At 61.2% G+C, this 23,181-nt stretch overlaps 1 protein-coding gene across 1 annotated transcript; it reads right to left on the bottom strand.

Moving 5' to 3' along the window:
* Nucleotides 1-730: 730 nt before the first annotated feature.
* Nucleotides 731-17,809, bottom strand: SLC6A9 (solute carrier family 6 member 9). Its single transcript, XM_084211186.1, has 14 exons — nt 17,698-17,809; nt 15,135-15,281; nt 6,637-6,793; nt 6,356-6,487; nt 5,046-5,298; nt 4,834-4,966; nt 4,279-4,413; nt 4,096-4,199; nt 3,780-4,017; nt 3,557-3,691; nt 3,156-3,255; nt 2,501-2,601; nt 2,140-2,310; nt 731-1,918 (listed from the first exon to the last, which is right to left on the bottom strand). The coding sequence occupies exons 2-14, from the start codon at nt 15,162-15,164 to the stop codon at nt 1,706-1,708; spliced, it is 1,902 nt and encodes a 633-aa protein (XP_084067312.1). The 5' UTR covers nt 15,165-15,281; nt 17,698-17,809; the 3' UTR covers nt 731-1,705.
* Nucleotides 17,810-23,181: the final 5,372 nt, after the last annotated feature.

The raw sequence follows: 23,181 nt of genomic DNA, 5'->3' as shown, positions 1-23,181 counted from the left end.
AAAAGAGCTGCACCCATTAAGTGTGGTCCCCCACTCTTCAACCCCTCCCTCCCCCCACATGGTTCCCAAAGAAGGGCACAGCAGGACACAGCTTGAGGAATATAAATCTCATTAAAATCTAGGATACTTTAGAACTCTACACCAGGAGAGACACTGGCACAGGCAGCGCTGCCCAGGGACACTGGCACAGGCAGCGCTGCCCAGGGACGCGCGCGTTATTGCTAACAATTAGAGGTGAAGAGTAGCGGCGTGACTCGAGGGGCAGGGCACGGGCACCATGCGGGAACCTGCGCCCCTCGCCGCGGCACGACGGGGGGGCTCGGGACGGGGAGCTGGAACATCCTGCTGGGGCTCGCCGCCAACTGCCTCCCGCCACCGTGCCAAGCTGTGCCGTGTCCCTGTGCCAGCCTCGGGGCTGCAACATAGGGAGCACAGGGTGCTGGCTGGAGGGGAGCAATCGGGGTAGGAAGGGTCTCATCCCATCCACCCCAAATCAAGAGCTCCAAGCCCTTTGGCTGGAGCTGGAAGACAGATTTAAAACAGCCCGGCCTTTGCCAGTGCATCCTGTTCCACTAATACTGACTGGGGACTGAGCATCCCCAGATGGCTCGGAGCGAGTGGGCTGGTGCAGCCCTTCGTGTCTCCGCTGGTAACTCTTGCTAAGCAGCAGCTGGGGGAGGCCGGTCCATCCTGCTCCCCCTTAGCACCGTGGAGGGTCCTCCCCTGCCAGTGCTGGGGCTGCCAGGGAGAGCTGGACCTCATCCCTGTCTGGTTACCCCCCGGCCAGGCTTAAGTACTCCCCCAGCTTCCTGCCCCACTGTGGGGCAGGCAGCGGCATTGGGCTGTGCCCACACCGCTTGTAGCTGTGCCCAGCTTTGTAGGCAATGCCTGGCCACCCAGAAGGGCACCCACAGACCCCAGCAGGGCCACAGGGTGGAGAGGTGCATGGAGGGGAGCATCCCAGCTCACTGCCTGCACGTATGCCCCGGCGTACGGTGCATATGTGCGTGCCCACGTACATCACATCTGTGCCCATGCTGTGTCTGTGAGGAACACACACGTGTACACACGTGTGCTCTAAGTGCTTGTGTCTTGTGCCATCAGATCCCCCTGCTGGTGCAAGCAACATGCTTGCCCCCATCTCCCTGTGCTGGCCTCGTGCCTGGCAGCACCCCTGGGTATGACCACCCAGTAGGCTCTGAGCCACAGTGGGTGTGCACCCAGGCTGGGGGTCCCTGCAGTGCCAACCCCTCCCATGATGGCCTTGTGCACACACAGGCCGCAGGCAATACTGGCATGCCCAACCCTGGTCCCACCCTATGGGAAGGTCAGGAGGGTGCCCCATGGCAGGGCAGGCTGCCTGGCTTAGGGAAGGGGGGGTGGGAGCCCGGGAGCATCCCACCCCCCCCATCCTGTACGTACCCCCAGGTCAAGGCTTCAAGGCTCCTGCAAAGTGCCTCTGGCTCCCAGCCCTCCTGGGGCTGTGCCCCCTCCTCTCTTGTCCCAGCGTCGAGCACAAAGGTTACCGTAAACACGAGGGTTAACAAACGCCACGGGGGCAGGGGCGGGAGGGGTTAACCGGCGAGGAGGTGGGGGGGTCTCGGGGATGGGTGCTGAGAGCCCCCATGGTCCGGTGCGCCCGGAGCCAGGCTCCGCCAGCGGAAGGTGCAAGAGGGGTTAGAGGGGGTGCAGGGATTGTGAGGGGTCACAGTCTGGAGTCCTGGCTGTGGGCTGAGCCATTGCTGCCCTGCACGGGGGATGCAGCTGCTGCCTCACTTTGGCCCTTCTCTGGCTGCAGGGGCTGCACCTCCAGGTGGGACTCGGTGGAAGGGCTGAATGCCGGGGCGTAGCGCCCGCTGCGGTGCTCTGGCAGAGCTGGGCCCCAGTCCTTGCTTGCCTTGGTAGCATTTTTCAAGCGCTAGAAAGGGAGAAGATGGAGACAAAATTAGCACCCACCATGTACCCCTGCCCTGGTCTGCAGCAACATGCCAGCAGCTTCCAGGGGTGCACAAACATGTGCTGCCCTATGCATGCTGCCTGCACACAGCCACTGCTGACAGCTCCACTGAGGTCAGGGACAGCCTTGATGGCAGCCCCAGGTGGGACTTAGACAAAGGGGTGTAGCCCCTGGCCACCCACCTCAAGCAGTGTGTCCCCCTCAGAACGGCACACTTTGTAGATGGCGTAGATGGGAATGCAGATGACGGAAGAGAGTGCCATGAGGAAGCCGATGCTGATGGCCCAGGTAGGGTAGACATACTCATTGTAGGAGATGGGCCGGTACTGGATCACTGTGAAGACCAGGATGAACTGGGAAGGGATAGGCAGGATCAGCCAGTGGGGAGCAGCCAGCTTGCTCTGTGCCCCCACAACTTCCCCGCTCTGCCCTATTGCTGGTCTCCTGAGCCCTGCACCCTCCTCTCCAGGGAGTGTCATGTTCAGGTGAGCTCCTCACACCCTCCCCTCCCATAGCCCAATGCCACCTGGTTGCGATGCTCACAAATATGATGGCAGGTGAGATGAAGCGCCAGCAGATCTGGAAGAAGAGTGGGGGAGGAAAGCCCAGCATCATCTCAATGTCCTTGAAGTAGTTGCGGTGTCCTGGGAAGAAAAGCGACCATCAGCCCTGGTGGTGACCTGAGCCCCCTCAACGCCCACCCAGCTCCAGCCCCAGCATGTGGATGCCATGGGACAGAGAGAGAAAAATGGCAAGCGTTTCTCACAGCAGCTTGTGAGAAATTTTAGGGAGCTGAAAAGATGTGATAACTTGTTGACTATAAACAATTTGCAGGTGCTGTTTTTCTACTTTATTTTTCAGTTCCTCTCAAAGACAGCGTGTGAGAAAGATGTTTCTGTTAGCAAACAGAATAAAATCTATTGTACCACTCTATAAAAACCATGCGGTTCTTTTGAATAAAGCCTTCTTTGCCTTTGCTACGATCCTGCCTCTCGCCTGTTCCCTCCCCGACCCAGGTGCACGAGTGACACCAGCACCATCGCGGAGTCTCCTGCGGCTGAAGCTCCTGATTGGGCAACAGCCTCCCCCACGTAACACAGAGCAAACTGCTGTGTGGCCAGCTGTTGGGGCAAACCCTTTCCCATTGGCTGGCTGGATCAGCCCTACCATCTGATTGGCTGCAGACAGCTGCACCTACCATAGATGTACATGATGGCCACACACATGATGCAGGAGATGACCACCAGGGAGAAGCTGGCGGCGTAGTTGTCCATCAGCAGGAGCCAGTAGATGCCCGCCTGGAAGACAAACACATTGGCACAGCTGCCCCTGCAGTACCACTGCTGCTGGCAGGGCACCAGCAAACCATGCTGACTGTGCCGGCAACACGCAGCTCGGACACCACCACCGCAGCTGGCACGGCAATGCCTCATGCCAGAGTCAGCATGGAGACACTTAATTCTGGGTACCGTCCCCAGTGTTGGTGTGAAAAGACCAGTCCTGGCTGTCACTACCATCACAGTGGCAACAAAGTGGACGTGGCTGCTGAAAGCAGCCATGGCGATGGCACCCCGTGGCAACAGTCCCACGGTCACCTACCTGTGTGGTGAGCGGGACGCCCAGCAGGAAGCCAGCCACAGCCACTCCCAGTGTTACGAAGGTCTTTTTGCGGATGATCCACTCATTGCCCACCTCATCCACAATGGCCGTGACCAGAGTCTCCAGCAGGCAGAACTACATAGGGGGCAGAGGGGACAGAATGTCAGCACCTTGGCCCCACCACACCACCCCATCTGAACATGCTGGCCCCACTATGACCTACCTGTGTACCCAGCCCCAGGAGGATGAGCATAAAGAAGAAGAGAATGGACCACAGTGGCGAGATCGGGAGCAAGGTGAGGGCCTCAGGGTAGGCAACGAAGGCCAGGCCTGGCCCGTGGTCAGCCACCTTGGAGACATCCACGCCCAGGTGGTTGGCCATGAAGCCCAGGATGGAGAAGATGACGAAGCCAGCATAGACGCTGGTAGCACAGTTGGTGATGCTGATGATGATGCTGTCCCTATGGGAAGAGGAGTCAGGGCCGGCAGTGGACACGAGGGCAGTGGCAGGGCTGGGGGAACTGTGGTTGGGCACTCACCGGTAGCAGTTGTTGTTGAATTTGTTGTAGGAAGCCATGGTGATGAGCCCGCCCCAGGCACAGCCCAGCGAGTAGAAGATCTGTGAGGCTGCGTCACCCCACACCTGTGGCAGTGGGATGGTCAGTGCTGTGCCCCCAGCCCCGCTCAGCCCTGGCTGCCTGCCACCCTTTGTCCCTGCTCACCTTGGCATTGAGGATCTTGTCCCACTGGGGTGTCAGGTAGTACATGATGCCAGTGACGGCCCCCTCCAGCGTGATGCCGCGCACAAAGAGGATGGTGAGCACCACGTAGGGGAAGGTGGCCGTGAAATACACCACCTGTGGGGCAGCACCTCAGTGAGGGGGGATGGGGGCAGGGGTGGGGACACAGGCAGGTATGGCTAAGGTGTAGCTGTGGACTTGGGTTATGGCCCAGAGTGTGGAGAGACAGACCAGGAGGAGAGGAGAAGGGACTATCCTGAAGGAGGTGAGACCATGGCCATATGGGAGGAGCTGTGTCCAGAAGGGACGCAGCCAGGTCACAGGGATGTGGCCTTTCCCAGAGTGGGAGGAGCACATAGAGGGCAGGGACAATGCTAAAAGAGGAGGAGCTGTGCCAAGAAGGGATTGGGAACCTGTCCACAACAGGAGGTTCATTTCCAGTAGGGGTGGGGCTACGCCTAGAGGGGACATGGCCATCTGTCCTGAAGGCATGCCCACACCCCCAGGGAGGGGCCTGGAGAGGGAACACACGGGTACCTTCCCCGAGGATTTCACGCCCTTGATGAGGCAGAGGAAGACAACGACCCAGGAGACACCAAGGCAGCCCAGGAGGGGCAGCCGAACCTCGCCCAGGTTCCCGATGTCATCCGACAGGTTCAGCACATACCTCCTGTACGGGGAGGGGGCAGCAGCGTCAGTGGGGCCCAGCCATCACCACCTCCCCCATCCCTGATCCCAGGCCCTGGTACCTCCAGTACTCCTCGCTGGGGCTGGTGCGCTTCTGGGTGGTGTTGAGGAGCTGGGTGATGTTGAGGGCAGCACGGCTGGAGAGGTTCCCGTCCAGCACCCCCACGCAGTCGGGCGTGTTCCAGGGGTTGCTGCAGTACGTCCAGGGCAGCACGCGCGTCATGGACACAAAGAAGTAGTAGAAGGCAATACAGATCACCACGTTGTAGTAGATCCCGATGTATGTGGACACCACCATCATCCCGTAGCCCACGCCTGGGAACAGCACCGGGGAGGGGTGAGCGGCAGGATGCGGCGGCACGGGCACGGTGCACAGCACCAGGGGTTGTGGCACGGGAAGAGTGGGCTGCATGCGATGCTGTCAGTAGCCTTGCAGCCATGCTGCAGCTCAGCGCCTGGCTCAGCGCCACAGGTGTGAGGAGCACTGTGCATGGGATCCTCTACCTTCAAACGATCCTAGTGGTGCTGAGGGTTCCCTGGGACACATGGCAATGCATACAGGCTGCAGGCAAACCCTTGGGGTCTGCAGCCCGAGAGAACAACAGGGTGGGGGTCACTCCTGGCTACAGTGACTTTAGGCCTGCAGTTATCTGGTGGCATGTGACCGGCCACATGAGCACAGGGAAGTGCACCCCAGGCTCAGCATGCCACTGTGCAGGGCACACAAGAGTGTGTGCATGGGCTGCTTGCACTCAGACATGACGCTGTGAGTGTGTCACCTGGCAGGCAGCCTGCAGGTGTGGGGCAGGGGAGCCAGCAGCACGGGAGAACACTGGTAAGCCAGGAGATGCACCTGGAGTAGGGTCCAGCCATAGCAGGGCAAGCATGTGGCAACACCACCTGCTACCTATGGTCCAGGGAGACGACTGCAGAAGCATGGACATGCCACAGTGTGTTCAGGGGACCCGAGTGGCCTCTGCAAGAGTGATGTGCTGGGGACACGTGTGGCGTATGCAGGGATGTGTGTGTAATGCCTGCAGTGGAAGCCAGCGCAGGGCTGGGGTTTGCGCAGGAGATGCGATGCGTGTGCAGGGGCACGTGTAATGCGTGCAAGGGATGCCAGGCAGGCTGTGCAGGGCAGCGTAGCCAGGGAGGGCATGTGCACAGGGGACCAGCGCAATGCAGACCGCGATCTATGCGCAGGGCATGTGTGTGCAGGTCTACACAAGCTGCAGGTGCCTGCACTGGGCCATCTGATGTGCCAGAGGTGTGCATGCACCCCATGGTGTGTGAGGGTCACACCAGCTGCCGGGCACTGTGACAGCAGGTGTCCCATGCTGGCCTGTACCAGTACGGACAGGCAATTCCTTACCTTTGAACATGGGGCTGACCCTCCAGACGCCAAGGCAACCCTGGCTGGCAAACTGCCCAAAGGAGAGCTCCATGAAGAAGAGGGGGATGCCGCAGAACACGAGCATGATGAAGTAGGGGAACATGAAGGCACCTGGTGAAGCAGAGGATGAGTGAGCACTAACCCCAGGCACGGCTGTGCTTCCCATGCCCTGCACCAGCCCAAGAAATACCGTGCGGGGCTGGGGTGTGCACCCCCACACCTGCCCAGAGGAACCCCACTTCCCTGGCCCCGACACCCACCTCCCCCATTGCGGTAGCAGAGGTATGGGAAGCGCCAGACGTTGCCCAGGCCCACGGCATAGCCCACGCTGGTCAGCACAAACTCGATCTGGTTGCCCCAGTTGCCGCGCTTGACGCTCTTCTCCTGCTTGCCCTGCTCCCCGGGCACGGCGCCATTCTGTGGAGAGATGCCATGGGATGTGTCAATTGGGGACCCCCCTGCTGGCCCCATTGGAAGGGTGACAGCTGCCGAGCGGGGCTGGGAGGTCCCCGGCATCCTTCCCCATCCCACCCCCCTGCCTGTCCCCGCCGCCCGCCACGCACAGGCAGTGCCAAGGAGGGGGAGGGCAGCGGTGTCGGCCCCCCCCCAATGAATGGCTCTGCCCAGAGCCCGGCTGCAGCAAAGGGAGAGCCTGCAACTCATACAAAGCAGGTCCAGGCGCCAGAGCACAAAGGGCCTCTGTTCTCGTGCCCCCCTCCCTGCGCCCAGTCAGAGAGGTCCTGCTGGGTGGCCACTGCCCACGACTTGGGGGGAAATTGCGGGACCCCCGGGTTGAAGCAGAAGCCCCTCACGATGGGAACTGAGGTGCAGTGACTAGAGCTGGCAGGGGCCTGGGTACCCCCCGGAAAAAGCACCCTGCTTCAGCCAGGGTCCTGCTGCCAGCTCAGCACTAAGCAAGGGCACCATGCTTGGGGCAGCTCACAGAGGGTCCCACGCAGTTGGGTCCCTCGGGTGGACAGCCCCAGTGCCCAGTTGTCTCTCACTGCAGGGGACTGGGGGTCAGGGGGAAGAAGGGGGCAAGAAAGGGCGCTTTGTGCAGACTGCCACACAATGTGAGCTCACACCAAGAAGGACAACAACAAAGGAGATGAGTGCCTGTCACCCCAGCAGGGATGGCACCCATCACTCCATGGCTCTGTCCCAGCACAGCCCTGGGGTCGTACTAATGTCCTGCATGGATGCCGTGAAGCTCTGGCAGGTTAGGCTGAGGGTAGATGGCATTTTGCAATGCAGGGGTGCCCCGAGCCCTCCCCACCTGAGGCCAGGTGATGGATGGGTGCATGGGGCGAGAGTACTGGTTGCCAGTCCGTAGTCCCACAGCACCCATGCTCCTACAGGAGCAGCACTGGGGGCAGCAGCCCTAGGAGCCTGCTGGAACTCCACAGCGCTGGTCTCAGCACCATGGACACCCCAGCGCCCATGCCCACCTCCTGCCTCTCCCGCAGCTGCCCCCACAATGGCTGAGGCTGGCATGAGCGGGCCACAAACGGGAGCCGTCACTTTGGATCTGCTCACGCCAGCGGGGCGCGGGCAGCAGGCGCGGTGCACCTAACCGTGTCATTTGATTAGGGCGGCACAGCCGGGACGTGATGCCCAGCGACTCCGGCACCGCGCTGCCAAACAAAGCCATCTGCTGCGAGCGGGGCCCGCACGCGCCGCGGGCTGCGGGGGGGCTGCAGCACAGGGGCCGGGGGGATCGGAGGGCACTCGGGGCAGGGATGTAGGGGCAATACGCTGCCGTGCCCAGCCGGGGAACCGGAGTGTCCCCACCTGACTCTGTGAGCCAAGGGGCCATCAGAAACAAGCTCGCAGCAGCTCCAGGTGCTGGGGGACCTCCCTCCCAGTAGAGGTTATTACTGTGGGGTGCTGTGCAAGAGCAGGAGTCAGAGGTCCCCAAAGTGGAGGACAGGACACTGGCAGTGTCCCCATGCCAGGGCACACTGCCCACTCAAGCAGACTGATCCAATCGGGAAGCCTCTGATTAAGCTGCTCGCACTAACGAGGCTCCTAATGAACAGCACAGCCAGCAGGAGTGGGGGCAATGCTCCAGCCTGCCTGACCAAGGGTCTGGTGAGGCCACCAGATACACTACCTGGCCCCGGCTCAGCCAGGAGCCCTGGTGCCCACAGGGAACCTCATCCCTGTTCCAAGCCATCGCTCTGCTCAGGTGACTCTGGCTTCACTCCCAAGCCTCATGGAGCACCCCAAATTTGACTTGCTTGGCACCAGTGCAATGAAACTGCCAGGCCTGTGCTGCTCCCTCCTCCTTTCCTGCAGCACTGGGCTTTGGTGCACTTGTCCCCAATAAGGGGGCAGCCACATGTGTGTCCATGCATGCACAAGCGAGCACACGTGCGCAAACACTTGCATGCTCACCCATCAGCTCACTACAACCCCCCCTCCCCAAATCTAGGAAGGTCATCCTGTCCTTTACACTCATTAACCACCCTCCCAACCCCACATGGTAAAAAAGGAGATGGACAGAAAGAACCCAGACATCTGGGAAGATGAAACATCCCCCCTTTCCATGCTGTGGGAAGGGGACAGAGCTGGAATGCAAAGGGAGAGCTGCCACCCAGCAACAGTGCAGTCTCGGGAGGGACCAGGTCCCGCTCCCAGGCCCCAGATTTTCTGTGCATGCAGCTTCAAAGGATGCCTGGCTTCGGTGATAACATCAGGGAGAAGGAAGGATGCCACGGACACCCCAAATGTCTTCAGAAGGGAAGTTCCAAAAGGGAATGTCCAAAACATCCCAAAAGGGGACGTTTGGGGTGCTCAGGGCATCCTTCTTCCCCCTTCCCCAGGGAACCCCCCATACATCACAGCCAAAACTTCCCCAGCCCAGCAAAGCAGGCATCATCCATCACCCTGCCTGGCACCAAGGTCTTTCTCATGCTAAGCAGCATCGACTCACACAATGGCAGCTTGGCTGGGGTGCCCGGATGCGCCCCACTTCCCTAAGGGGCCCTGATTTATGGCTGGTAAGCTTGTGATGGTGGCAGGGTCGATACTGGAAAGGGATGTCTTCAAGGGAGGCATCTCCAGCATGAACCCACCCCTCTTTTTTCCCCATTCAAACTGTCCACATGGGGATATGCCAGCTCAGCCCTCTGTGAGGCACAAACCTTATCCAGCCCCCATGAACCAGTGAGGGACCCCCAATTTCTCCAGAGGGTGCCCTGCAGCCTCGACTCGAGGGCTGTCAGGGCTGCTCCTGCAATACCAGCAGAGGGTACCAGTACCCCTGATGTCATCAGCCTGATGTCATTGCTCATTGCCATGGCAATGGCAACAAACTCATGGCTGTTTTAGGCAGGGGCTGCTAGAAGATAGAAAAATAGGCTAATTACATCATCTGCCACAATAGAGGATCTTCCAGGGCAAGAAAGTGGGGTGCAGGACATTGGAGGCAGATGAACCCTGGCCTGAGGTGGGAGTCCCGAGGGATGGCATCACTTAGAGAGGGGGTGTCCTCACTGACTGTCAACTGATGCTGGGTACTGGGGGCCCTATAATCAGGCCCTGCACTCCTTGGTCCTGGTACATGGGGTAATGAATCCACAAGTGTCATTCCTGCATCTGAGGTAGCTGTGCCCTGCGCATCCTGACTCTGCCAGCCTCACCAGCACATCCTAACTCCCCATACCCTCTCTCTTTGCTGCTCAGCCCCATGTTTGCCCCTGTCCCAGTGCAGCAGAGACATGTTGTAGGAGAAAAGGCATCTGGCACGGTGCTGGGGACAGTCCCAGGGCTGGGGTAACGCAGTGATGAGGGGCACACCCAAACCGCAGGACCTCCCAGGAGTATTACACTGCCTTCACCACCCCTCATTGCAGAAGGCTGTCCAGCCCCAGGGACAGTCCTGAGCATGCTCTGTGAGCCACCAGTACTGCCCTGGGGTGCCATGGGGGAAACGGGGCAAACTTTGACATCGCTCACTGATGAAAGGGAAGAGGGGAGGGGGGGGGGACAAGGAGGATCTTTGCTATGCTCTGCCCCTGCAGCACTGAGTTGCAACCCAGGTGCCGTGCACTCTTTCTGCAAAATCCATAGATTCCAGGGATAACAAACACACAACTGTCAGGCAATCTCTTCTTGCTCCCAACACAACTGAGGCCATGGTGCCATACTCTCCCATCCCTCCCTGGAGCACCCCACATCAAAGGCTGTAGGGCTTGGGAGTACCTCTCCAGCATGCCATGGCACAAATCTACAGCTTCAGCTCCCCCCTGCAGAGCCACCACCCCAAAGACAGTACAAAGGGTTGTGGAGACCCATGAGTGGTGGGGGGACAGCACTGGCACGGCCACCACTCCACTTGGTCCGCCCCCCGCTCTGCCCCCCAGACCCTGCTCTCACCTGCCCACTGACCTGCTGAGAGGGTCCGAGGGGGCCTGGCTGCTCGCAGCTGCCATCCGGGGGCCCAGGCTGGACGGCTCCGTGAGTCCCCAGCTTCATTGGCACCTCGGGCTCCGGCGCAGCAGCAGCCACCCGCCCTCCCGCCTTCCCCCGCCCACTGCCTCCAGCGCTTGGCACTGCTCCCCACTTGCCTCCCAGCCAGGCTCGGCCCCCTGTTGCCCGCCCTGATGCAGCACCGGCACCCCACCATGCCACCTGCCCTGGCACCATGCCTGCCTGGCCCGCCCCGCAGGCACTGCAGGGCTCTGCTGCCCCCCACGAGCTGTACCCCCACGAGCCAGGTGCCCTCCCTGGCTCGTGTAGGCAGGGCAAGGCAGAGCAGGCTGCACAGCAGGCTCAGCCCTGTCCCACTTAATGAGGCCTCATTAGCGGGGTCCAGCTGCTCACAGCCCTGCACGCTCCAGTGGGCAGCACTGCCCTCCCTGCGGGCACCGCTGTCCGTCTGGTCGGGGCCAGGAGCTGCTCTCGGAGCATAGCAGAAGATGACATTCCCTCAGAGCCCCCTATTTCCATGCCTCAACATCCCGAGCCCCACGCATGCATTCCCGCCCCTATGCCCATCATCCACACAGCAGCTTGGCCCTGCATGCCCAATCCCAACCCTGGGCATCCAAGGGCTGCATGAACAGGGCATGGCCCTGCTTGGGGACACAGGGACAAGCCTTTCTGCTGGCACACCCCCAGCCTGGTGCCATGCTACTTCACTCAACGTCATACTGTTGGTGACATCACGGGCCTCCATGGCAACCCTCACAAGGTCACTGCCCCGAGGGGGACCATCTGGCTAGCAGGAGGGCAATGCCACGACCCCTTCCCTGCCCAGGCACCCCACAGCCTCCCTGCTCACCCCTTTGCCAGCACGAGGTGGGACCCTGGTGGGGTGGTGCGTCCCATGGGAGGCCGGGCAGAGGGTGCCCTGTAGCCAGGCTCGGGGTGCCCCAGCTGCTCCCAGCCCTGCGTCCCGGCTAGGGAGTGTGGCCAAGGCGCCAGCGACGCATGATGGTGCACCGAGGGCGGGGGGACGGGCGGCGCTTTCGGGCGACCATCTGGGGTCCGGGCAGCAGCGGCCGAGGGCGCACACGTGAACAGCACACGTGTGCGGGGTGGGCACTCCGCCTACCACATGCCAGCACCCAGTGCTTCTTCCTGTCCCCTCCTGCACCAGTCACCCAGTAGCTTGGGATATGTCCCACCCATGCGATGGCAGCACTCAACCGTGCCCCCCAAGCCGTGCAAGCCAAGAGCCACCTCATGCTGTGCCAGCCCCAGTGACCCCAGTCCAGTCCTGCCCTACATGCAGCAGGCAGCTCTGTGCCAGACACCTTGAAAGGTGTGTGGGCCCCTTGTAGGCATCCCTCCATGACCAAGTTCAGCAGCAACACTTTGCCTGGGCTAACTGTGTGCCCGCACCATGTTTTGCCCTGGACATGATGCATCCCCTGCCCCTTAGAGAGCCTGAGCACATCACAGCAGGACCCACCGCCCTGTCCTGGGGATGCCAGACCCTTTGCCAGGCTTGCCCAGTGGGAGCAAAGTGCTGCTTTCCTGGCAGCCCAGCCAGCAGACAGAGGGGCTGCCAGCTGCACGGAGGCACACTGCTAGAAACAAAGGACCCTCACCTACCCTGGCATTCTGGTCCCCAGCCTGGCTGGCTCGTGGTGCTGAACTAGAGAGACAGGGATGATAGGTGCCTGGGGGGTGGTCCACAGGTCTTCCAGCCCCCTGCCACGGCTGCAGGGTGACTGGGGTAGGAGCGATGCCCAGGGACCTGTCCCGGTGCCACTATCGCCTAGCTGAGTGCTTCCCGACAGGGCTGCCTTTCTCCGGCCCCATTCTACCAGGGCAGACATGATTCTCCCGGGGCGTTCAGGCAGAAAAATCCCCCGCCAGCCCCCCCATCCCTGCCCCTTGGTATTCCGGGAAGGGCTCCCACAGCCAAAAGCCACTTCCGCAGCTCCTGCCGCTGGTCAGTGGCACCGCGCCGCTGGGGGTGTCTGGAACAGGCAGGGACCCCCCAGCCCTTCCCCCCCAGCAGAGCAGTGGGAGCAGCACCCCAGTGTGTAGTCAGGGTGGTCTTGGGTAACAGCAGGAACCTACCTGAGCTGGGCAAGCTGCAGCCAAAGGCTGTCTGGCCGTGCCAGCAAGGCAGCCCCGGGAGTCAGGAGCCACTGGCAGTGTTGGAGTCTGAACAAAGCACCCCAAGGACAACAAAACAAAACGTCCTTAAAGGCCTGGGAGGGGGAGGCAATCAGACCCTCCACTGTGGCTCACAGGGAGCCCCTCTGCCCAGCTACACAGGGACTGATCCAACCCCTGGAGCTGCCCCACACTCCACTGGGTATCTGCAGTCAGGGCATTTCTGCGGGAGAAGGGCTTGGGAGAAGTAGGGTGGGCACAGCCCCTCCCAAATGCCTCATGTTCTGGAGTAAGCATTCAGAGCTTCCCAGAGGCACCCAAAACCACAGATCCAGCAAAAGCAGTACACATCACCCTTGCTCTCCAGGTGACAGGTGGGGAAACTGAGGCACAGCTGCACATCACCCACCTGCTGCCTCCATCACCCCTTGTCCCTCCCCAGGTGAGGCACAGCAGGCACTGAAAACTCGTCCAGCCTCAGGCACTGCACACAATGCTGGGCAGGGGTTGCATGGTGAGAGCCCGGCTGGGCTGGGGGTGGTGGGGGTGGGAGCTGCACTTGCAGGCCGGGGTGAGAGGACAGGCAGGGACCAAACTGTACGAGGTTACTGGCAGGGCCCTGGAGGCAGGCCAAGGAGATTATGTTCCTTTCCCAAGAACTCAGGCAGCTCAGTGGTCAGAACCTGGCCCACTGCAGCTCCTCCTGGTGCTCACAGGATGCAGGAATGGGGATGCTTCAGGAGCAGGGATGCTCTCACAGGAACCTACCCTTCTCCCCACACACCCCATAGCAGCAATGCCCTGTGCAGTGGTATCCTTGCACCCTGCAACCAGGGGAAGCCCAGGAAGAGGTCTGAGAGCCAGGGCGGCCAACACAGCACGTGTCAGGCCCTGTTGCATGTAACACCCTGGCCCTGGGGTGGGCTGGTCAGGTACTTCTGAGAAGCGGGTTAAAGATTTATGGGGAGTGGGTGGGCACTCCAATGTCTATCTCCTGACATGGGTGTCGGGCTCAGCCCTCACCCCAGCGCGATGCTGACTGCTCTGGTCATAGCAAGAAAACACCAACAGCATGAAGCCATGGCAAGCGCCATGTGCAGAAGTGTGTCCCCGTGACAGACCCCTAACTGTGCCCAGATATATCCTCAGCACTTCCCTGTTACCAGCCCAGGGCTTCTCCAGAAGAAATCTGCCTTCCTATCCCACCAGCTGCCCCAACCCCTTCTCTGTTGGGGGCAGGATGGGCACTGGGCTCCCTGCTGCAGGCACAGCCAGCGGGGCCATGCTGGGACACACAGACACAGGAACTGTGTGCATGCTGGAAGCACTTGCTGGAGCATGCCGCTCCCCCGGCTCTTGGCTTCCCAGGCAAACCCTGGCTCCCAGCCCTCCAGCTGGAGTGTGCAGCTATTTCAGGAAGCCCCCCGGGAAGGGGAGGGCCCGGTGACCATGTCAATCTCAGCATTCAGCTCCTATCCTTTGGGAAAAAGGGAAACAGCCAAGCCTAGCCTGGGGGCTCACCTGCCCAAGGCAGCACAGCATCCTGTCACAGGAACCTGAGCTGCCACAAGCATGGGACCATTGCAGCCTTCCAACAGAGACATGCAGTGGGCACATCCCACATCTGCCCAGAACACCAAATCCACCCCTGGCACAGGCAAGTGCACGGCAGCTCACAGCACCCTGCAACACACCGCTCATGAGGATGGAAGGTCAGGCACTACACCGGTGCCCAGAGAAACCTTCCTCTGCCATGGCACCATCCTCAGAGATCCCACTGGGTGAAGGCAAGGAGAAGCACCCACAATGTGCCCTTTTGGGGGCACCTAGTTTGGAGGAACACCTGCACCCTTTGCTGACAGCAGGCTGTAGAATCTCCTGCCTGCAGAACTGGGGTGGGTGATAAGGCAGGGCAGAGCGCCTGAAAACAGGCGATAGCATCTCCAGGCACAATGAGACACCACACCCGAAGAGCCCCACAGGCAGCAGGCTCATGGAGAGTGAGCATCAGCCCAAAAATCATCATGCTGGGAGAGCACCATGGTGCCACAACCTCAACTGGAGAACCCAGGAGGGCACACACAGTCCTTCAACAGCCCCAGTGTCTTGCTCCCTGCGCCAGGCTCTCCAGTCCCCGAGACAGTGGTGCACACCAGCCCGCTCCCCACACCCCTGCACTTACCAGCAGCCCCTCGCTGCACTTATCGGCCATTCCTGGAGGCTGGAGCCCGGTGCCGGCTGCCCAGTGCAGGGTCCCGTGCCTGCCCGCTCTCTGTCACGCTGGCTGCGCCACCAGCACTAGGGTCCTTCAATCCACCGGCAGAGCAAGCTGGGCAGAGGGGAGAAGACACCAAGAGAGATGTGACTGGTGGGGTGGGCACATCCCCACTCCAGGCCTCCCCCTCCCTCCAGGAACCGGGAGGCTGTGCCAGGCAAGTCGCTACCTGCCCACTGGGTAGCAGGACTCCTGGTGGAGGACGCAGTGCCTGGGGCTGGGTGCGTTGGTGGCGGGGTCTCTTTCTGCTGGCTCCCAGCCCCTGCAGCGTCTCTGAACCCCCTGGCACCCACACGAGCGGCGGCTCCCAGGTGTTTCCCAAGAAGCAGTTAAAGATTTACCCGGTGTGGACAGACGACCTTGCGGACAGCTGGCTGCTGGCCCCCCGGCAGGTGGGCGTCAGGGGCCGCGGGCAGGAGCGGGGGCCCCTTGAGTTCTCCCCCAGCGAGAGATGAAGCTGAAGTGGCTGCAGCGCACGGCAGCGCCGGGACTGGGCGCAGAGCGGGGCCAGTGCAGGGCTCAGCTGCCGCGCAGGACACAGATGGGAAACGATTGCCTTCTGCCCCGGTGCATCGCATGCACGTGCAGCGCAGGGGGGCCGAGCCGCTGGGCTCTGCCGGGTGCCAGGTGCTGCTGGACAGTGCACGGGCACAGGCATCTGTCTCCCCGGCCCTCACCCCGCCCCAGCCTGGGGCTGCCGGAGGCCCCAGAGGAACACCGAGGCCTGACCTCACTGGAAGGGACAGACGCTCTTGCAAAACATCAGTTTGATTGTCTGTGCAACAAGCACTGGTGTTTGCAGATCCCACACCAGTGCTCAGTACCCTTGTTGGCTGAAGAAGGACCCCTGACCCACACTGAGGATCCTCGACCACCACCAGCAGCAGTCAAACACCCCAGGGCCTATCCCCAGGCTGCCATGACTCTGAAGCAATCAGCAGAAACCTTAAGACATAAGGAAGGAGCATGGGCGGTGTAGATAAGGGGCAGGAATCCAGGGGCTGTGGCGTGAGCCCCCAGCCCCTCCAGCACAGACAGGCTGCCGCTGGCAGATACCGCAGATGCTGCACCCCACTGCCAATGCCCTCCTCAGCAGCGCCTGCATTTCCAGGGGAGCTGAGATGTCATCACTGCCACAAACCTGGCTCCTCGCCTGGCACAGGGACCTCTCAAAGGTGGGAGGTGCAGGCTCAGTGGGCAGACCTCCTCCCCATGACCCACCTACCGCCAGCCAGCCAAAAGCTACCCACCCTCCTGCGGCCCTGAATTCACACCGGGAACTAATCCCGTGCCCTGGACGGGGGAGTGCCCAAGGGGCCGGACGGCTGCCACTCCCCTCGGGGTCTGCCAGGTGCTGATAAGCCTCCAGGAGCATCGTTGGTGCCGCTGGCACTGGCTCCCAGCCTGACAAGGACCGAGCGGGAAGCCAGCGGTGGTGTGGCAATGGGACGAATGCAAGGATGCCCGAGGCTGCATCATCCCCTGGGACAGCCCAGCAGGGAGGAGGATGCAAAGCACTGGTGCCACGGGGTGGCTCTCCCACAGCTGCAGGATGCCACGACAGACCAGAGGGCAGCGCCGCTCGTACCTAGAGCCGGCACGGGTGGCAGGCACCCTGGAAATGGGGACAACCGGGTACCCACAGGGGCTCCAGTACAGCATGTCACACCTCGGCGCGGGGACGCAGCACACGGCACCCAGCAGAAGGCCACGGATGTCCGACCGAAGGATGGAGCCCCTGTCCCTCCTCGCCCGGCGGGAGGGCGGCCCGACGCACCGGTGCAGCCGCTGCCACCTGCGAGGCCATGTCTTCCGCAGCATCCGCCGGGCCCACCGCAACCTGGGTTCCCCGGTGCCCGCGGAAGGCGGGAAGCGGGCCGGCCTGCCGCCGCCATGCTCCCCTCCCGCCCCGCGAGGGCGGCTCCGGCGACGGCCCCGCGGGCAGCGCCCGCCGTGCGGCTCCCCCCCGCCGCCGCCGCCGCCGCCCGGTGCAGTACGGTGGTGGCGGGGGGGCCCGGTTACATCAGCCGCCACGTGGTGGCTGCTCCGCCGCCCCGCCCCGGCACATGCCCGTGGAAAATTACCGCCAACCCCCCCGGCCCGTCACCGAGACGGGCCGCCCCGGTGCCCGGCGCCCTTCCCGGGAGCGGCGGCGGTGGTCCCGCACTGCGCGCCGCGCCCCCGCGCTCCGCCGGCACCGCGCCGCCGCGCCGCGAGAGCAACAGATGCGGGACCGCCCCGCATCCCGTTATCCCGCTCTTCCGCTCCCGACACCATCCTGGCGGGTGGCCGCTCCCGGTGCCGCCACCGATGTCCCCGACCCCGCCGCTCCGGAGGCCCTCGGCGCCTTCGTCCCCTTCTCATCCCTATTCGGAAACCCACCCACTCCTCCTCCTGTCCCATTCCCACCGCTGCTACGGCTGCTGGACGGGCCGGGCACCCGGTGCCGGCGGAGGTGCGCGCCCCTTACCGTGCCCATGCCGACGCCCGGCCCCTCCCGCCGCGCCGGTGGGCCCGCGGGGGCGCCGCTCCTCCGCGCCCAGCCCGGTGTCGGTGTCAGTGCCGGTGTTTCACCAGGCCCGGAACCGCCGCCGCCGGTGCTGCCGAGTTAATGAAAGTTTGGAGGTCGGTGGGGGCTGGCGCCGCCTCTCGCCCCCGCCGCCGTGCTCCGCCCTCCTCCGCTTCGCCGTGCTCCCCAGCGCCCCGCCTCGCAGCACCGCGCCTCGCCGCACCGGGGGCACCGCGGGCACCGCGGAGGGCGAGAGCGCACGCGGTACGGCGGCAAACGGGCTACGTATGGCACACACACACACGCGTGGGCACACGGCTACACACGGCACGCACACGGGCGTGCTGCACTCATGGACATGCACGGGCACACTCCGCACTTGGCGACTTGGCGCACTTGGGCACGCACATGGCATACTTGGCACACATAGCCATCGGTATCCCACAGGCATGTGGACGTGGAGGGGCATATGCAGGCTTGCACAGGCATGTGGTGCATGTGAACGTACACGGGAGGTACGGTCACACAGAGGCTCCCTCTGGGCATACACGCATCCCCACACACATACATCCCTGCCACAAGCGTTTTCACACGCAGGGGAACCGCCACACGCAGCGTGCACACACTGCCAGGGCACAGTGCCATGGCAACCCCGGGCAGCGGGATGGCCGCAGGCTCCAGCCAAGATGTGTGAAGTCACTCTGTCAGTTGTGCATGTGTGCGTTGTGTGGGTGTCTGTTGCACACATGCGTGTCACACAGCTGTGTGTGCATGTCCATGCTGTGCATGCTGCAGCAAGCGTGCTTGCTGGCACATGTACACACACATATATGCATGCAAATCTGTACACACACATATATGCATGCAAATCTGTACACATCCCTATGTGGTTAGGGGTGTGTTCAAATGCAGTTGTACATGTTTACATCTGTATGCACACACATGGCCAAGAGTATCTACAGGCATTCATGCCTATGTGTGTCTGTGCATGTATGGGCACACACGTACACATGTATGGGTACTTGGCACACGTCAGCATGCATGTACACAGGTGTGGGTACATGTACTGATACATATGTACCAATAAATACATATGTGTGTGTATGTTTCCCCATACCCATGGGATTGTGCACACATGTGTGCAGCTAGTGCACTCCCCCACATCCCAGGCCAGATGTTTCCAGTAATGCATGACGAGTGCGCCAGGGGCCACCCCTTGCTTGGCCTCTCGCCGAGGCCTCTCTTCCCTCCCCTCTCCATCCCAATGGGCTTCCCACGTGCTGGGATGTGTGCCTGCTCTCCAGCACCCTGCCCTGCTCCCTGAATGCCTTCCAGTTCCTGCACCTCGAGGCCTTGGCACTGCACCCTGTTTTGGGGAGCTTGGCAGGGGTGCAGCGCAGCACCCAAGTGCAGCGACAGCACAGCCCTTCCCACATCCCACTGAGAATCCTTTCCAGCTCCACAGCCCTACACACCATCCGGGGGCTGACCTCGCAGTGTTCCAACCAACTTGGGAAGCATCCCTTACCTGTCTCTCCACAGATCCCTCTGCTCTGTCCCTAAGGGCTGCTGCCTGGTTAGGGAAATCCTCGGCAGGGATGGGGCAGAGGCGGGGCAGTGATGGGGTGGAGCCCCAGGTGTGTCTGTCCAGGCTCCACTGCAGCAGTCTCACCAGCATGGTGGGCTGCATGAGGGGAGTGCAGTCATGCACCAACACTGCTTTCGTTTTGTAAGTGTGGTAAGCCAGAGAGAGGGCTCCCACAGCAGGAAGGGGAAGGCAGCAGTGAAACTGGCTAGTGCTCAGGTCCTCCCACACTCTCCCAGAACCTACGCGTGGCTGCTCTACACAAGGAGCCAGGTTGCTCACTAGCACCCTCGCTCCCAGCTGCGTGTGGCCTCACACTGCAGCCCTGCAGCCCAAATCCTGCAGCCAGAACCTGAATCCAGCATTCCACACCCAGCATCCCGTGTCAGAGCCAGAATGTGGCTGCAACCCACACCCCTGCCTCAGGATCTGAGCTTTGGAGAGGAGCTGCCAGCTGTGGAGTTGCAGACTTGATCCTTAAGGGATGGATTTCCATGGATGAAACTCGTGCATTCAAACACCCTTCATAGGATCTCTCTCACTTTTTATGCATCTCCTCTGCGTGCTCAACAGGAGTTCAGGAGATGGGAAAAGAGGAGGAGGGGCCCTGCAACCCCAGGTGGGTCACCAAGGGGCTGCTCTTTCTCCTCTGCAATCTCTGAGATGCTGCAGCGTCTTCTAGCTATCTACACCTGGGTGCAAACACCTCCTTCCCAGGAGCCTAGCTGCTTTGTCCACCCATGGTCATGGTCCTACCACACCAGTCAGAGGTTTCCTGAGCTCTCCTGGTGCCCAGAGTCACAGCAGGAGCAGAGGCCAAATGTGATCTGTGGAGTGGGAGGCTGCAGTGCCAAAGGGGTTTAGGAGAGGTGCTCCAGCCTGTTCTCATGCACCCTTCAGCCCTCTCTCCCCATCTGGCAGCAATCATGCCCCCATTCCCCATCTTGGAGCACTCATCTCTCTTTCCTTCCTCACTATCCCTCCCCATGGCTGACAGGTGTCACAATGTCCCCCAAATCCTTGCAGGCTGGTGGGGCCACAGCACCCCTACCCTAGTGCCATTCCAATATGTGAGGCTGGAAGTTTCCACTTCTGTGGGCAGGTGCAGGGACCTCCTGGCGTCAGTGCCATCTCTGTGGGAGACATGGGTCAGCTTGCAGGTGGCACCGCTGCCTAGGCAGCACAGCCTCTCCCCTCCTATCTCCAGGGGTGCTGTTGCCTGGGAAACCATGGGCAAATGCGGGCAGGGATCCAAAGGGTTGAAGGGTGGAGAGGAAATGGCAGCTCCCAGCACCTTTGAGAGGGATGGGCTGGTTGAAACACCAATAATCTCTGAAGATTTCCCATACACCAGGCCTGCAGCACGGGCTTGTGATAATCCCCAAGTAGTTGAAGCCCTGATGTGGTCCAGGGCTTGTCCTTGAGTTTAGGCATGCATCAAATGCATCAGGACTTAATGCTGTGCCTGCTGTGTGCCTGACATGGAGGTTGGCTCTCCACCTCCCCAGACAGAGCTTGGGGTTGTTTCCCAAGCACTTCCAAGCACCATGAGCCCCAGGACTGCTGGGTCTGGATCTGATCCTGAGGTCTCCCTACAGTGGGATGCTGCATGCAGAACTGGGGGTTCCTTACCCACCCCTCCTGGAATGACAGCTCCAGTGCTTGCATGTATCCTGGGGTAGGACACAGGGGAAGTTTAAATTCAGCTTTGGCATGATGGTCCATCACCAAAGTCAACCAATTTTTGTTTAAATAATCTTCTTGGAGGCAGCTTACAGCTACCCACGCTGCAGGTCAGCCCGAAGGGGCACCAGGCTGCCTGAGGAGCTGCAGAGACTGGGAGACCATACACTCTGGAGGGCCTGTCATCTCGCTCCCCCAAATTTCCACCTATGCTCTGGAGCCTGAAAAGGAAGTGAGCTGGTGGGGAACAACCTCTGCCTTCAGGATGGGAGGAATGGGAATAGAAATCCCTACACAGGCTGGCTGTGCCCACTCTGGTGATTTCACAGCTGACCCTGTATTATCAGGAGGGATGCAGCAAGAGGAGCAGCAGAAATGCCACAGAAGAGCCACCAGCTTGTGTTTTGTCCTCCCAGCTTTCCCATATTTCTGTTCTTTCTGGCATGTCATCTCCATCCTGCCCGACACATTTGGGGGGACTGAACTGTTCCATGACAGCGTGTCATCTCCTGCCCCAAAGCACCTATGATAGTATCAGAGCTCTTGGAAAAAACCCCAAATTGTCCCTGATTTGCCAGCAATTCAAAGCCACCTCGTGAGAGCTGCCTTGCTCCCCAGCATAGATCTGGTGTGTTTGCAATGCTGTGAGGCATGCAAGTGTCATAATCCTGCTCTGGCAGCCCTCTGCATCCTGGCACCCCTGTCCCTGCTGTGCCAAGGGCTGCCCTTCCCCCAGCCCTGTCCCAGGTTTTACCAGTTCACACCCTCTCTGGGCTTCCACTGGGAGCCCACAGGCTGGGTGAGTGCCAGGACAGGCAAGTGACATCGGGAGGAAATACCACAGGCATCACTGCTTGTGGTCACAGCGAGCTGCATCCCCAGCAGCCACAGCTCTTGGGGACTTTCCACTCCCGTGCCTGCGTGCCTGCTAATGACTTAGGAAAATTCCCACACAGAGTATCCAGACAGCCTGGGAGAAGCCCTGGCTTGGATGGGCAGCAAGATGGGTGTGGATGCCCAGGGGACAGCAGCCACAGGGGTTGAAGCCAGGCTCCTACACTGCCCCATTGTGCCCTCCCTGCAGCTTTGGTGGCACACACAACACAGAGCTTGTGTTTAACACCACGGTTACGTGTGCCTGGTGGGGACAGTCCTGGCTACAGACAAGGATTTCACTGCTGCGAGCTCATATTTTGGCTTCAGGTCCTGAGGCTGTTGTTCCTCCCTCTGCCCTGGTGACACCTGTCTGGGAGGCGCAGAGCCATCTGGATGGGTTCAGCATCACCCAGGTCAGCCCTGCACTGGGCTGCCTTGTCCCTGGAATGTGTCTCTCCCCAGGGCATGGGAAGCAACTAGGTGCTGGGTCCCTCATGGGAAGCATGTCCTCCTCTCCGAGGGCAGCGCCCAGGTCCTTGCCCAGTGCACTGTGCTGCAGAGAGCATGACAGCTGTGGTGCCTTGGGCTGCCCAAAATAGCTGTCCCTAGTCCCCCACTGCCTGGCCACTGGAAGCTATCCCATGACAGCGCCCCATGGACCTGGAGCCAGCTGGAAGTGATCACTGTAATGCTCAGCCTGCCATCCATCCACGGGCTGCCCAGCACCCTGGGCTGGGACAAGCATCACCACAGGGCCTGTCTACTTGCCACAGCCCGGTGCACCCTTGGGCACTCTGCCTGCGGAGGGTGTGTGGCTGTAGCTCTGGGCCTTGTCAAACCCACCTTTGCCCCCCAGACAGGGATAGCTGGTGCCTGGAGGTTCAGCAGGGCTTGCAGAAATGCTCCCATCTCCTGTTGCAACTTGGCAGGCAGCCACATGCTGTAGGGTGCACACCCTCCATCTCCCAACCCCCATCCCCTTCCCCATCCCGTTCCCCTTTTGCTCCAAGCACCTTCCTCTCCCCAGCCTGGCCAGCTGGCTCTTGGGTCCTGGCAAAAAGGGGTGGCATTGCTGTCTCGCCCGGGCTGGTGCTGAGTCCCTAGGGAGTGGTGGGCAGGCAGCGACCCAGGCATAAACCACACCTGGCTGCTGAGGCTGGGCTGGGCAGCATCCCTGGGGTAGTGGCACTCCCACAGAGAATGGGTTGAGGGACAAGGGACAATGGCTGCAGCAGCCTGGCCAAGCAGCAGCCAGTACTGCCCCACATGACATTTGCCCGTGCAAGTCCCTGGAGAGAGGC

The sequence above is a fragment of the Fringilla coelebs genome (genome assembly GCF_963513975.1).
Source record: "Fringilla coelebs genome assembly, chromosome: 9".
Lineage (NCBI taxonomy): Eukaryota > Metazoa > Chordata > Aves > Passeriformes > Fringillidae > Fringilla > Fringilla coelebs.
Note: the sequence above shows the minus strand (reverse complement) of the source record. Positions and strands in the feature narration are given on the sequence as shown.